This window comes from Patiria miniata, unplaced genomic scaffold, assembly GCF_015706575.1.
Source record: "Patiria miniata isolate m_02_andy unplaced genomic scaffold, ASM1570657v1 HiC_scaffold_1, whole genome shotgun sequence".
Taxonomy (NCBI): Eukaryota; Metazoa; Echinodermata; class Asteroidea; order Valvatida; family Asterinidae; genus Patiria; species Patiria miniata.
This window is the reverse complement of record NW_024037047.1, coordinates 28,983,990-28,999,572: the sequence shown is the minus strand read 5'-3', so window position 1 is coordinate 28,999,572 and position 15,583 is coordinate 28,983,990. Positions and strand designations below refer to the sequence as shown.

General features: G+C 41.4%; 1 protein-coding gene across 1 annotated transcript; it reads left to right on the top strand.

The window, feature by feature from the left end:
* The first annotated feature begins 218 nt into the window (after nt 1-218).
* Nucleotides 219-15,158, top strand: LOC119728046 (argininosuccinate lyase-like). The gene is made up of 14 exons (XM_038200127.1): nt 219-410; nt 2,238-2,432; nt 3,055-3,198; nt 4,095-4,192; nt 5,386-5,425; nt 6,438-6,475; nt 7,127-7,204; nt 7,863-7,915; nt 9,310-9,487; nt 10,350-10,434; nt 11,321-11,423; nt 12,807-12,928; nt 14,054-14,160; nt 14,953-15,158. The coding sequence occupies exons 1-14, from the start codon at nt 402-404 to the stop codon at nt 15,092-15,094; spliced, it is 1,392 nt and encodes a 463-aa protein (XP_038056055.1). The 5' UTR covers nt 219-401; the 3' UTR covers nt 15,095-15,158.
* Nucleotides 15,159-15,583: the final 425 nt, after the last annotated feature.

Genomic DNA, 15,583 nt, shown 5'->3' with positions numbered 1-15,583 from the left:
GTCGACTGAAAATTGACAACGTCATTCACTTGTGCGCAAACGTCCTTCGACAGTTCGAGAAAATATAAACGTGTAATATCACACATGGCGATACGACAGACACCCAGACTTCATTTCACTGACTCGCAACTCGTTTAACGTTTAATTCAAGTTTGACATTTCGCAAGGAACCATGCATAAAGGGGGGGGGGGGGGGGGGAGAATCGAGTGTAGTGGACTCTGAACGGCAGAGGGCGGTAGTGAGAGCAGACGATATTAAAATTTGTCGCGTCGTCTGCCATTTTCTGTCATCTGTGTGAATCATTTTGCTAACAGCGACAGATTTTACCTAGATTGCACATTTTACATCGTCCTCTCTCCACTTTGGAACAGCTGGTATTCAGGGAACTGTTTATTCTGTCATGGAAAAGGTAGGCCTACGTCAGAAGTGCCTTTAGTTTTACGTTACTTTAAATTTAAAACGCAGTGGCTATTGTTACGGCAGCCGTAACGCATTTCCCATTTTCTATCGTTACGGTAGACTGCAACCTGGCAACTTTTATAAAAAAACATGACAAGAAAATATAAAATTAGAAGGAAAAAAGTGAATTTGAACTTTATGAAATTCGGACTTTATTTCCCTTTTAAAAAAAATCCTCCAAAGCCTCAGGTTAGAAAAGGAAAAAAATTCGAGTGCAAAACTGAGATTCGAACCCGCAACCTCGCGGTGCAAAATCCTACCCTCTATCGGCTGAGCTAGCGCACTGCTCGACAACACGTGGGGAAACAATAAATTATATACCTGCGTGCGTATCAAAAAAATATCGTAGAGGGCGCTAAACAACGAGTGCCGTAACGATAGCCACTTCGAATTTAAAATAGTAAATATTTGCTTTTTCATGATTGAAGTTCATGTAGGCCTTCGTGGCCTGTAGTAAATACAACGCCACGTTCACGGCAGTACTACTGTTGATCATGTTGATTGTTCGCTCATGACCGGCTGTCGTGTCGGACTGAAAATGCTGAAAATTTGAATATGGGATTGGAATGAGGCAAGGGGCGGTTTGTATAATGTGAAGAATTTACATTCACAAGCATGTAATTGGTTAGCCCTTGTGATTATACGCAACGCAATGGCTATCGTTACGGCACTCACTCACTCACTCACTCTGTCGACCCAAGTGGATGCTTGAGACGAGCGCGATGATGCACACGCCACACATCACGACTGTTCATGCAGCTAGCGAGCTCATCCGTCGTCTCAACCCCTGCATCATCCATCATCAACCTCACTAATGTCTTGATTGGCCTCCCTCTGTTACGGCAGCCGTTTCCATTTTCAACTGCTATCATTACGAAACCATCTGGTCTGCTGGTTCCCTGACCTACGGTCAGGATCTTTGGTTGTTGAAAGCAGACTATTCACCCGAATGGTTCTCGGACTTTATTTCCCTTTAAAAAAAAATCCCCAAAACCCACGGATTACGAAGAAGAAAATGAAATGTACTTAAATAAACAGAACAATTTGATTAAAAACAACAAGTAAAGAAAACTACATGTATTAAATATGCAATTGAGTAGGAACCTAAAGGAACCCACTGGAACCCAAAGAACCCACTGGAACCCAAAGGAACCAAAAGGAACCCACTGGAACCCAAAGAACCCACTGGAACCCACTAGAACCAAAAGGAACCCACTGGAACCCACTAGAACCAAAAGGAACCAACTGGAACCCAAAGAACCCACTGGAACCCACTAGAACCAAAAGGAACCCACTGGAACCCAAAGGAACTGGAAAATGAAAGTTTTGTGGACTATCCTGCCTGAATGTACAAGTCTGAGTATCACCTGCTGTCCAACGGAGCCCTCTGTCTCCGGTCCAACATCTGCTATCTCCAAGCATGCAAATTTATGCGACCCTGCGTGCCAGCCAATCGGAATCGATATATGACATCGTTTCATTCCGAAATCTGGACTAAGAGGTTGATTGGTCAATTTGGATGCCATGTTTTTGTGATACAGCAACGGGCATAGAGATCTAATAAAACCGGACGAGGCTTTCAAAACGGGTTACCGAAGACCTGATATAGAAGGCGCCCGCTGCATGTTAAGAATCTTGGTCAAGACGCAGTCATGTTTTGCATAATTTAATCGTCAAATCTGCTCATATCATAGACTAGCCTGAATGTCCTTTTTATAAATATAATTAATGATAAAATAATAGTGGTGTTTGTATTTATGTTACATAACTTTTGCAGGCTGGTAAGCTATGGGGTGGCCGTTTCACTGGCTCAACCGACCCTGTCATGGAGAAATTCAACGCCTCCATCGGCTTTGACCAACGCATGTGGAAAGCTGACATTGAGGGCAGCCAAGCCTACGTCAGGGCCATAGAGAAAGTGGGTCTCGTCACAATGGAAGAAATGAAAGCTATATATGAAGGACTGGGGAAGGTAACCATGAGAGTATCTGAATTCCGGTTGGTGCAGTGATGGCAGGGGCGTCGCTAGACCAATTTGATGGGGGGGGGGGGAGAGGCATGACAACAAACTTGCTGACAGACTTTTGTTGATGGAAGATAAGGCCAAAAAAAAAATATTCTCTGGTCAGACCAAAGTTCCGGAATTGACGCGGCCACGCGGCTTTTTTTTTTTTTTTTTTTTTTTTTTTTTCTTCAAGCTTGGATTGTACAGACGAGGTGGGGTACTATTTTGTTTTTTTGGTGTCCTCGTGTACATTGGTGTCCTCCATCATTTGCCTTGGTGCTTTCGATCATTTGCCTTGGTGCAATTTCCCATTCCTTGGTGCTCTTTGGTAAAAAAAATTGAGGAGGTGCGGAAATAGAGGGCGCTGTTGGAGCTACCGCGGAAGTTTTTGGAAAAAAAAAAGATCGACGCGCATGATTAAAATCGACGCGCGCGCTGACCAAAGACCGACTTATTTTTTTTTTTGGCCTAACCGGGATTTGTTTGGTTTCCCGGTCAGCAAGCTGTCGCGAAATCAAACGGGGGTGCCTGCTAAGTATTCTCCCAAATAATTATCTGCATTTTTTTGTTTTGCAATTTGACATGGTAGGTAGCAGAAGAATGGCAGTCGGGAACTTTTAAGATCATTCCAGGAGTGGACGAGGATATCCACACAGCCAACGAGCGTCGCCTTAAGGAGCTGATAGGCCCCACGGCAGGGAAGCTGCACACAGGACGCAGTAGGAATGACCAGGTAGACCCCTGGCCATTCACCAAACCTTGGTTTCATCTGGAGCTTTGACGCTCTCTCTGTCTTGCTTCAGGATCATGTAGAGGGCTATAATGTTAAAGCGAATTGAAATGACACCCAATTTTTGCTGTGATATAACAGGATAATGTTTATGAAAATTGACGCATACTGAGTTAAAATTACCCAAATGTAGGGTCTAAACTCAAGTCAAAAGATTTTACCTTAAAGCCCCCCTCCCCCCAATAAAAATAAAGTCAGAAGTCTCACGGTTCATCAGTATTAGGTTTTGCCCTTCACCGCTGCTACATGTACATCAGATTCACCGGCCAACTGATCCCACAAGCTTGGTGGTCGAGTGGTAAGATGTCTGCACTAGAAATTTGAGTCCCACCCGAGTGATTATTTCCAACTTTCACTCGGGAGGTAACATACTGAGTATTCAGTGTTTATACGTCGGTGAAGGGCAAAACCTTATATTGATTTACATCACCCGACGCAAAAATTCCATCTTATGAATAGTCTCACGGTTGTTGACCCGTTGTTCCAAAAGAGATTAGCACCAAGTTAATTCATTGCAGAAAATCAGGTATATGTTAATAAACACCTGTATAGGCATTCAATCATTTTGTTTACTTAAAATGTACACTTTTCAGCAGATTTTCATTTTTTTTTGTCTAAAGTTGACACAGCAATAAAAAAGCATGCCACCAAAACTGCAAAACAAAAAGAATGGTGGCATAGCACTTTTCTTAAACCTTCGCACATTTTCAGCATTGGTGTCCCTTCTCATTATGGCAATATACCTTTTTTGATAAATTAAGATTTTCAGTAGATTTTAGTGTTCATGTTCAGCGGTGCCATGGCTAAATGCATCTCTGTCTGACCCATCCTCTCTGTAGTGTGCCACTGACATGCGCATCTGGCTGCGAGATGAGATTGTCCCGTTGCGTCAGCATCTTCTAGACCTTATCACTGTCATTGTCAACAGGGCCAAGACGTAAGTTATCTACTACATTTACTGCTGTTTCATATAAGCAATTTGCAAGTGACCTTTGTCCTTTGTTTGAGTCAAGTTTGAATGTCTGGTAAACTGACTTTCTTGTTCACAGGTTTTTTCTTTAAATTTTCCAGACTGCAGACACTGAACTTTATCACTTTAGTAAATATACAGAATGGCGATCATTTCAGTGTTTAAGTTCTAAATAGTGCGGTAGTCAAGCCCATCACATGTCATCCAGGCCCCTGTTACATTGGACGCCAGAGGTATGATGTCAGAAACTTGATTGGGGATGATACGACAACCCTGTGCCAAAGGATTGACAAAAACAAACTGCAGTGTTTTGGCCATGTTTTAAGAAGAGAAGGCGATAGTCTGGAGAGGATTATTGTTCAAGGAAAGGTTGAAGGCAGCCGTTTACGTGGCAGACAGAAACTTTGTTGGGCCGATGGATTGTAGGAGCTGACAGGCATGTTTCTGACCTTAGCTACCGCATTTATCATCAGCTACCGGGTTTATGGCTTCTGACTAGCACCCTGAACAAAAACGTTGAAAATTTAGGAAACCGCCAACACAGGGCTGCATGGATAACTCAATTAGGAGAGTGCTGGTGTAGTAATCTGGAGGTCGCAGGTTCAAACCCCGCTCCAGTCAATTGCTTTGTTCAACTTCATGTATGTGTGAACCATGGGCGTCACCATGATTTTTTCTAGAGGGGGGCAAAGCACATTTCTCCCCCCCCCCCCCCCCCCCCCCCCCGAAATCCCTGTTCTTTCCAGCATATTCTCGATTTATAATTTTTCGAGGTTGGGCAGGGACATTTGACCGCCCCCTCCCCCAACCCATTAAATTAACAGCAATACGACTTTGCGCCTCTTTTTCTTTCTTATTTCTTTCTTTCTTTGCTATTTTTTGGTGTTTTTCCGGGGGGGGGGGGGGGGGGGGAGCGCCCCCCCTAACCCCCCCCCCTTAACCCCCCCTCCCCTCGCGACACCCATGGTGTGCATTTTGTCAGCTTCCCTATGTGTTTTAGTTGATTGAAATATTCTTTCAAGTAAAAAGAATGTGCCATTGGTGTACTGCACAGAGACAGGTTTTGGAGGATTCAGGAATTGCCGAAGCAAACAATGCCATGGGGTATGGTTAATGTTAAAATCCTTTCATTGATTCTCATTCTCTCGATATTTTTGCAGGGAAGTTGATGTTCTTATGCCAGGCTACACACACTTGCAGGTATAAACATTTTGTTGGTTTTGTAATACCCCTGATTTAGGATTTTTCCTGAATTATTTTAATTACATTTTAGATAAAATACCGTTATCCTCAGTCTATTCTGTCTAGCTTCATTAACATTTTCTGTTTTTATAGCTTAGCTGTTTTGTTTTTCCAATGGGTAAAAATGACAAATCAACTTCGTTATAAAATTTAAATTTTTGCAATTTATTGGCATAAAACAGCCCAACACCATTGTACAGGTAGCTATTGATAAAGCTTGCACATGCATGACGAGTAATTTATTTTGTCATAATCCTTGAAACACAATATGGTACATGTAGTTCAATATCTCATTTACATGCATTTTCTAATCCCCTGTGGAGTCAACTATTGATAAATACTTGGACCGATGTAATGGCCTGTGCATATGCAGAGGACGGCATTATAAATTAGGTAGTATTTAATTGTCTTGATAACATAATTGATGGGTTTTGAACGTTTAATAATAGACTGGTATCCTCACAAAAGTGGGCAAATAATTAAGGTATAAACGTAAGCTATGTCAGTCTACTGGGGCTGTTATACTCTTATGGTCTGGAGCATTGAACTCATGGTCTGCGGTTTGAGTCCAGCCTGGGGTCATGGTGCGTGTGCGCCCTTGGGCAAGGCACTTTGTCACTCATTGCTTCTCCCCACCCAGGAGTAAATCGGTACCTGTGAGGGCCGAGATGGTTATTGTGATTTTAGCTGCTATGCACCGAAATGGCAGCATGGAGCTGTATACTCCCTTTCTTACTGTCTTTGGAGTGTTTCATTGGCCCAATGAGCAGGGTAATAATGATGTAGTGCCTTGAGCCCCAATGCTAGTGGATACGTGCATTTTATAAGAAACACATCATTTTTATTATTACATATTAATATGTCAGTTTCAGTTACTGAGGATGTGAAATACAAGATATTTTAGATGTTGATGCACTGGGATGTCATATCCAAAAAATTATAATCGGTGATATTTTTTTTTTTTTGGCAGAGAGCTCAGCCCATTAGATGGAGTCATTGGCTTTTGAGGTAATTATTTGCACTATTTTTCAAGTGAAAAATAAAACACCTGAAACTGTTTGTCCCTCCTGACAAAAAAACTCCTGAGTTTGAAAGTATAAAAACATTTTGGCATAGGAGTACTCTTCTTTTTTTTTTAAATCACCAACAAGCAATAACCAGACATGGATCCTGAGTACAAATAAATAAAAAAAAGACTGTAACAGGAGAGATTATTAAGGTGCCCAAAATAGTAGAAAATTGATAAGGTTTAAATATCGTCGCATCAGTGCAACAAGATCGTAACTCCATTGTGCAACAAAGTCGTATCTCGTGCGAATACGCTCCATGCAACAAGGTCGTATCTCGATGTCCATTGATTTTGTGTGTACATCCGGGGTATTTTATGTGAGATACGGCCTTTTGACATTCTGAAACTGGCGTTTCACGTATGGCCCATTTTAGGAGATACAGCCTTGTTGCACGGACACAACGAAATTAACTTTATTTTTACGGGTTGAGATTTCAGATTTAGAGGTTATTGTTGGAGCTAGGTATCAGTCAGACCTTTACAATTCAATGTAACACTTTTTGTTTATGTAACCAGCATAATCATTTTATATGCTACAGCCCCAGATTCAGAATTATTGTCCCGAGTTTTTTTGTCCTGGGTTTTATCAGCTATGCCTGGATGTTTCAGAGAGATATGCAGCGACTGCAGGAACTCACAGCAAGAGTCAACGTGAACCCACTCGGCTGGTAGGACACAACCTTATTAGGGCTAGCTTCAATAGGGAATCTGCAGAATTCCGTAAAGTTTCTGTATAATTCTTTATTTGCTAAGGACTGGCATACTCTGCATACTTCTCTGACATATATTCTCTTTTGCCTCTGAGGTTCTAACACATAGTCACTCTATCTGCACATATGTGTCATGCGTCTGTGGTGGGGGGGGGGGGCAACATCATGGGTGGGTAAACTTGCCAACAGACACTCCTTGCTCAAAGGTAACCAGGAATTTATTTCCATTGACCCAGCTGCCGAAATAATACAAAATTATTGGGGGGGGGGGGGGGAGAGTGCCCTCCTTCTCCCCCCCCCCCCTCCTCAAACCATAGAATCTGCGTACTTTGTAGGTTGTCAATATCAATTAAAGCCTATTTTCACATTCCTCAGTGTATATAGTGCATGGACTTTCTGCTTGAAAGCCCTATGTTATAATTCAATTTTATCCCTTCATAGAAAAAAATCTTGATTTTAGTCTGAAATTTGCCCATATGTGTGTGGCTTTAGAGTTAGATTTTATTGCATTAATATTAAATTTTATATTTATTTCATTGCGATAGGTATAGCAATTAATACTCATCAAAGTGATCCCTGATATTCAGACATTTATCACTTTTTGATTTTTTTTTAGTGGTGCACTTGCTGGCAATCCTTTCAATGTTGACAGAGATTTTCTGTCTCAAGGTAAGATTCATTTCCCAGCTTTCAGGAAAATTTGCATAAATGTTTAGTTAAACAAAGACCCAAACACCCTTTAATTTTCAAAACAGTTTAAACAAACCACACCACAGATAGTTACCTGGGGCTAACAGTAATCCTCTGGTAAGGCTCTCCTCACACAGATTTTGCTTGACCAAAGTCGCAGATAACTGAACTAGCTAGATCATGTTCATGAACATAAACCGTTTGTGCTCAAGTCGGCCATCTTTTCACAGATTTCAGATGCGGGGATAAGCAACTCTGGCCTGACAGTGAAGTCATCAGTTTTTACAGATTCCTTCAAGTACAATAGAATTTCGCTTAGTAAGAGTTGTAATCAAGTCAATCACCAGTCAATTGCAACTTAGTCACAAGTCAAGAACGACTAAATCAAAACTCATTTGCAAGTCAGTCACAAGTCATTTGCAAGCCAATCACAAGTCAATTACAAGTCAATACGACTAAATCACAACTCATTTGCAAGTCAGTCACAAGTCAATCAAAAGTCATTACAACTCAATTACAGGTCAACTACAGGTCAATCACAAGTCAATCACAATTCATGTGCAAGTCAATTACAAGTAATTCACAAGTCAATCACAAGTCTATCACAAGTCAATCACAAGTCTATCACAAGTCTATCACAAGTCAATCACAAGTCTATCACAAGTCAATTGCAACTTAGTCACAAGTCATCACAACTAAATCACAAGTCAAGAACGACTAAATCAAAACTCATTTGCAAGTCAGTCACAAGTCATTTGCAAGCAAATCACAAGTCAATTACAAGTCAAGAACGACTAAATCAAAACTCATTTGCAAGTCAGTCACAGGTCAGTTACAAGTCAATACGACTAAATCACAACTCATTTGCAAGTCAATTACAAGTCAATCAAAAGTCATTACAACTCAATTACAGGTCAATCACAAGTCAATCACAATTCATGTGCAAGTCAATTACAAGTAAATCACAAGTTAACCACAAGTCTATCACAAGTCAACTACAGGTCCATCACAAGGCATCACAAGGTCAATTTACAACTCATCACAAGTCAGTAGCAAGCACCCCTTGACAAATGACACTGGCAAATGAGGACACTGCCAACGTAGAGCATGATAGTTCAGTAGAACATCAGTATGATGTTCCAGAGGTCACAGGTTCAAGTCCAGCTCAAGTCAATCTCTTTGTTCAATCTAATTATAGTTCAAGATGTTCATAGCATGTTGTAGTTGAGTCAATCACAAGTCCATTCATAAGTCCAGTCACAAGTATCGGGGAATGACAATAAGAAATGAATGGCTCTGTTAACAGTTGAATGGTTCATGACTGGACGACTGTAGAGGACTTGTGATGGATTTGATTTTTATCTTTTTCCCAGAACTCAACTTTGGCGCTGTGGCCGGTAACAGCCTTGATGGTACAGCAGGGAGGGACTACGTTGCAGAGTTCCTGTTCTGGTCCTCCATGACCATGGTGCACATGAGCAAGCTAGCTGAAGACCTGCTGCTCTACAGCACCAAGGAGTATAGCTTTGTGCAAATTGCCGATGCTTATAGGTTAGTCGCTTAGCTAGGATCAGGGTTTTCAGCAGCTCTGGAAATCAGGGCAATGTTGAAAATGACTTTCCTTCTTTTTTATTTTCCTGGCTTTCAGGCCAGACAGGGGGATATTACGATCGCGTATTCCTTCTGTGTCAATGTGTGCCATTTCACTGTAAAAAGTCAGTCTGTGGAGAGAATTATGCCGATGTCCGACAAATCCTTTCCAATATGGATATTTACGAGGTCTCTGGAGAGATACTAATGACTCTAACATATGCTTGTCTGGTGTCTCACCGAAACTCTCCATTCAACCCAAACTCCCCATTCAACTGAGAACTGGTACCTGCCGGGTGGACAATCAAGGCCGTCACTGAAAATTGTCCTTATTAAACTGGCTGTACATGTATACAAACTGCCAGGATGCCAGGGGATCGCGCATGTTTTACTTGCAGTATTTTTTTCCAGTCAGGGAAACTCAAGGAGTTTGGGACAAACACCAATAATCAGGGAAAACTCAGGGAATTTAACAGTGACCCAGAAGGGAAAGGTTTTCGCAGTTTGGCATATGGCAAATGAAAAATTCGCTTTAGCCTTTAATTGCATGCCTGAAGCCCGGTTCATATTCAGCGCGAAAGCGAACGCGGACGCGAATTTGTGACGTCAGGGCGGGTTTTCGCAGTGCGAATGCGCAAAAGTTTAACACATTTCAAGTCCCGCGAACTTCGCAGCGAATGCTTCGTGACGTCAAATTCGCTTTGCATTCGCTTTCGCGCCTAGTATGAACCGGGCTTCAGAACAGAAACAAATATGCTCTGAGCAGCTGGTAAAATATAGCTTGCGTTGTTAAACCAGGAGATTGATTGTTTGTCTTCATTAGCACTGGCAGCAGCCTGATGCCACAGAAGAAAAATGCCGACAGTTTGGAATTGATCAGGGGCAAGAGTGGACGAGTGTTTGGCAAGGTGGGTGCTGACAAGTCAAAGTCCCTCGCAGTGTCATTAATCAAACCCACACAAGTCACCACAAAGAATACAGTCCCAAGTTAACTGTTAACTATGACAAAAAAATTCCTTTAAATTTGTTAAAGGTACATAGAATCAAATCCTTGTCATTTGATTGGAGGATTGTAGGTCATGCAGCATTCATTAATCAAACCATTGCACGGCCTACATCATAACCGTGCATTTTTGGTCCATTCACCGTGCATTTTCGTCCCATCCCTTTTGATCTATTGCACACCGTGCGCACGCTACAGACAGGCAACGGCCCGGCGCTATACGATCTTTGCGCTATTTAGACCGTCATGCGTTATTACAGTGCAAAACCTGCCTTTGAAGTTGATGCAGTTGCCAAGATTTTTTTGGCAGTATTTTTAAGAACTTACAATGTTAATTTTCATTATAGTCAATGATTTGACTTTTATGACTTCTAAACCTTTGCTAGTCCTGAACAAGCTGAAAAAGGTAGTGGATATGATACAATTTGTGAGTTTGGTTTGTTCTTAAAGTTTTATCCTCCAATCAAATGACAAAGATCTACTTGGATGTTATAAAAAACAAATAATTAATGTTTTGCATTCTTGCAATGGTGAGAATATTTTCATTCGTTGAAAGATGGAATGTTCCATTCAACTCTCAATCTTTCAACTTATGAAAATATTCTCACCATTTCACTCACAAACATTCATTATTTGTAAACCATTCCATGCACTCGGCTTAATCTCGTGGAATGGAACATTCTATCTGCCACCTGAAATTATTCTTTCCATTGCACACGCAGAAATTCATTTCCCCAGGGTACGCGGATTTTGTCATTCCCACAATGATTTGAATGCATTTATTTGATCAGTGTGCAGGATTCCTGATGACAATGAAGGGATTACCGAGCACCTACAACAAGGACCTACAGGAGGACAAAGAAGCATTGTTTGATGCTTACGACACACTGACAGGTCATATAACAAATGTCTTTATTAATTCTGTTATCCTTGCTATGGACTTTGTGCACGAACAGCAGTATGCGCGAACATACTGGGCATATTCGAAACTCTGTTCTTGAGTGACCCGCGAACAGTGTTCTTGAATTGCCGATTACGAACGCGTAAGTTGCAGAGTGCGGCTGGGCAAAAATTCCACATGGCAGCCGCCGTATCAAAACGTCAAATGAAAAGTAGGGGCATTTAATTGAATTAATACGAAAATAATTTAAATCCAGAAACAGCTGTAAAACTTGGAAAAGACATGGCTGACAAGCCCACTCTATCACCATGTACAATTATATTTTTGTATCGTTACTGCTCCTGCACTGAATAAATGTTTTTAATTTTATACACAAATAATAACAATGCAAGTTCCGGTGGGGGCCTAAGTCCACCATCGTTGTTCTTGACATTCTTCATCTACTCCCCAATAAGTGGGGAGTGAGAATCTTGTTCGCGAACACCGTTCCCGTGTTGGTTCCCGTCATTCGGAACCCTGTTCTCGTGTTCATTCAACACGAGAACAGGGTTTGGAATACTCCCACTAGTTGTATATGGGGGGAATTACACACTAATTATATTTTGGCGTGCTCATACTTGTAGCATCTTCTAGTGAGCATCAAGTGTCATCAGAAATGTGTTTGAATGTCACTCCAAGTGGTCTCCCTCAACTCTCCAAGGGGTACCTGTGCACACAGTCCATACTACTTTTCATAAAACACGCATGCAATTTGTGGTACTGCATTCACCACTTGTGGCCTAATGCTGGATTTATGACTGAAGTAGTGCAGCAAACGAAGTTTCACTGGGGTTCTATGAGAATAAAATCTAAAAAAAAAATTTCATAATTTGAAACTAGGAGCCACTGAGGATGACAAAAATTTGTGTGTATACATTGTATATAATTATGTTGCTGCATGTTTAGTCTCTTTAGTCTTTTTAGTCTCTTTAGTCTTTTTAGTCTCTGGTGGTAGTTAGGTTCATGTCAATGCCACCCTTTGTTATCAAGTTCAGACCTCTTCTTTTTCTCCCCTGTTCAAGATTTGGCACATCAAATCATATATGATTTCCATCATCACGTTTTTTTTTCCTGTTTCAAATATATTTTTTAAAGTAAGATTTTAACAGAAGAGGGTTTGAACCTGTGATCTTCGGAATACCGTACCAGTGCTTTACCCACTGAGCTATCCATCCCTATGTTGGCAGTTGCCTATGAGATCAATGTCTTTGTGTTGCTACTCAGAAGCCAATTTCCAGTTTAATTTCATTGTTTGGATTATCAGTTAGTTCGTCATTGTACCATGTAAGATGTATGAAAAAACTGACATCCATAATGTGGACCTGATTATCCTGCAGGCGTGCTGCAAGTTGCAACAGGTGTAGTTTCCACACTGACCATCAACACTGAGTCGATGAGGAAAGCACTCAGCCCTGACATGCTTGCCACTGACCTGGCCTACTACTTGGTCCGCAAAGGTGTAAGTTCATAAGAACAAATTATCAGTAAAGACTGCATTAACAGAAGCTTGGTTTGCGAGTGGTAAGATGTCTGCCCTGGTAAGCAGGGCAGTCGTTAAGTTCCTATCACGTGAGCTTGTGAATTATGTTTTCTTCAGTGGTTGCATATCTGCATTTTATCTCCGTAAAGGTGTATAATTGAAATCGATATGCCCAAAACTGAAGCGCTCAATTGGTATAAAATGAGAGTTTTGATTTTGCTCTGCATTGAAAAAGACACACACGTTGAGCATGTGTATACGTGTTCTACATAACCCCCGAGGACCGACACACAAAGGGAGAACAACAGATCCTTTCAGTCCTCGGGTGTTGGGTCTTTTATTGGAATCGGTCCTCTGTAGTAAGTTTGTGTGAGTGTTATATAACAGGGACAAAGGGAAATACAAAGCATTGTCCTTGAGAGTGTAGTAAAACAAGAGTGTATGCTCTATGGACCATTTTTAGTGTGTCAATGCTGCCTGTGTTTGCTGTGCTCATTTCAAGCACATCATGCATCTAATGTCAATATTTTCTATGGACACACATGTAGACGTATCCTACACGAGGTAATAAGGAGTAAGAGCTCTAGTAAATTAAACGTAACGAATGTTGTAGGAGCCGTAGGATTCTTTTGGAGAACAGCTTGAGCACCGTGGGATCACCGCCTTAACTGTAAACTCTGTATGAACCCTATTGTTGCAGCTCCGGAAGCAGGCCTACGAAATACATGTAGGCTCTATCTATAAACAGATTCTCTCAAGTGGGTTTCTTTGTTCAGTCTTGGCAAGAAGGGTTGGCCAGACGCCAGTGCCAGGCTTTGGTGGGTAAATGTTATACATTGTATAAAAGTTGTCTATAACAGCAAGAAGTTGCTGCTGCTGAAGCTTAATAAATCAGTGCGTTTCATTCTGCACAAAATTGAGTGAGCTTGTGTTCTGTTTGCGTTTGGCCGACGGAACAAACAAGGACCTGGCAAAGGCGTGTGTTACATTAATATAGCTCTATAAAAGCTGCAGATACACATGGTTAGAAATCTCACTTTCTAAGGCCTGTTTTGTCTTTAGAATTCATCACTCCCCCTTCTCATATTTCCCATGTCATGACAGATTCCATTCCGTGAAGCCCATGGGTTGTCCGGCGGTGTGGTAGCTCTGGCAGAGAAGAAGCAGTGTTCACTGACTGAGCTCACTGTGGCCGATCTCAAGACAGTCAGGTCAGTTGGGGCAGTTTCCTAAAGCCTCTCAACCCAGGTTGAACTCAACCCGGATTGAACTCAACCCTGGGTGGACCCAGTGCCGCCCCGGGTTGAGTTTTTAAATTTTTGAACCCGGCATCATTTCACACTTGTCTCGTGCAAACCAAGCTCGGGTAACTACTGTTTTGAACCAGGGTTGGAGCAGGATTGAAAATGCTCAAGTGTGAAATTCTACATGTTTACAACCTGCATCATGCAACCCTGCGTCAACCCGAGATTTGTCAAGGGTGAACTGTTTTGGACACAAGTTAAACACAGATTGCCATCACTGGTGTAAGTGCTTCTAGCAGCTTCCAAGTTAGGGCCTGTAAACTCGGAAGGAATACAGTACTTCTAGCAGTACACTCTTATCTTGTTAATCCCTTTGTCAACAAACTGGCCCCTGTTATCAAATACTGCTGCTAATCCCCTGCACTTGTTAATATCAGCTGTGTGACAGCACATGTGGCTTTATTACACGAAGTTTTAGGGATTATAAAGCCACCGTTTGGACAAAGGATTAAGATAGATTAGAGGGCTGGCCAGCTTACAGTTAGATTGACTGTTTTCTCTCAGAAGTTTCTAGTGGAGGTTACTCGCAACGTTTGGACACAAGATGTGCCCAAGGTTTGGGGTGATTGGATCCGAGGCACTCAGACTTGGACTCAGACTGAAAGATTTGGGACTTGGATTTGTGACTTGGATTCAACTGCCCAATGACCAATATTCATTTTTGTTAAAAATTCACTCTTTTTTAAATGCTCATTTCAGTCCCGCTTTTGAAGAAGACATCAGCGCCGTGTGGAACTATGAGAACAGCGTGGAGCAGTACACCAGCACGGGAGGCACTAGCAAGCAAGCTGTTATGAAACAAGTGCAGCAATTGGAGGAGTGGTTGGCTTCACTGGCTTAGAGCCAATAATCAGCCAATAAGATTCCATGTTCTTGGACAATAGGGCAGGGTAGCACAAAGGATTGGTGTTAAGATTTTAAAAAAGTACCCTTTTCATTTAAAAAAATATAGCCAACTTATTATAGCGGGTGTCAGAATTGCATGAATTTAAACTGAAGGTGCTTTCAAAAAAACAGTATTTCCCAAGTAAAAAGGTGAAATTTTAACTGAAATTTTAAAGAACTTTAAAGTAGCCTTCCTGACTGTGACCATGATACATTACAAATGTTCATGTACTGCGCTTAAATTTGACAGGCAGTCCATTTGAAGTCAAGTCAGAATTTTTAGAAGCTAACTGACCTCTTTTTATAATTCATTTACAGCTCTGTGTTGTTCCCCCCAAAGATGAAGTGACGCAAGAATACCTGTTATTCAAGACTTATATGTGAAATCCAAGAAGGATAAAATTACGATCGGATTATGACAACTCATAATTGAACGTGGATGTTA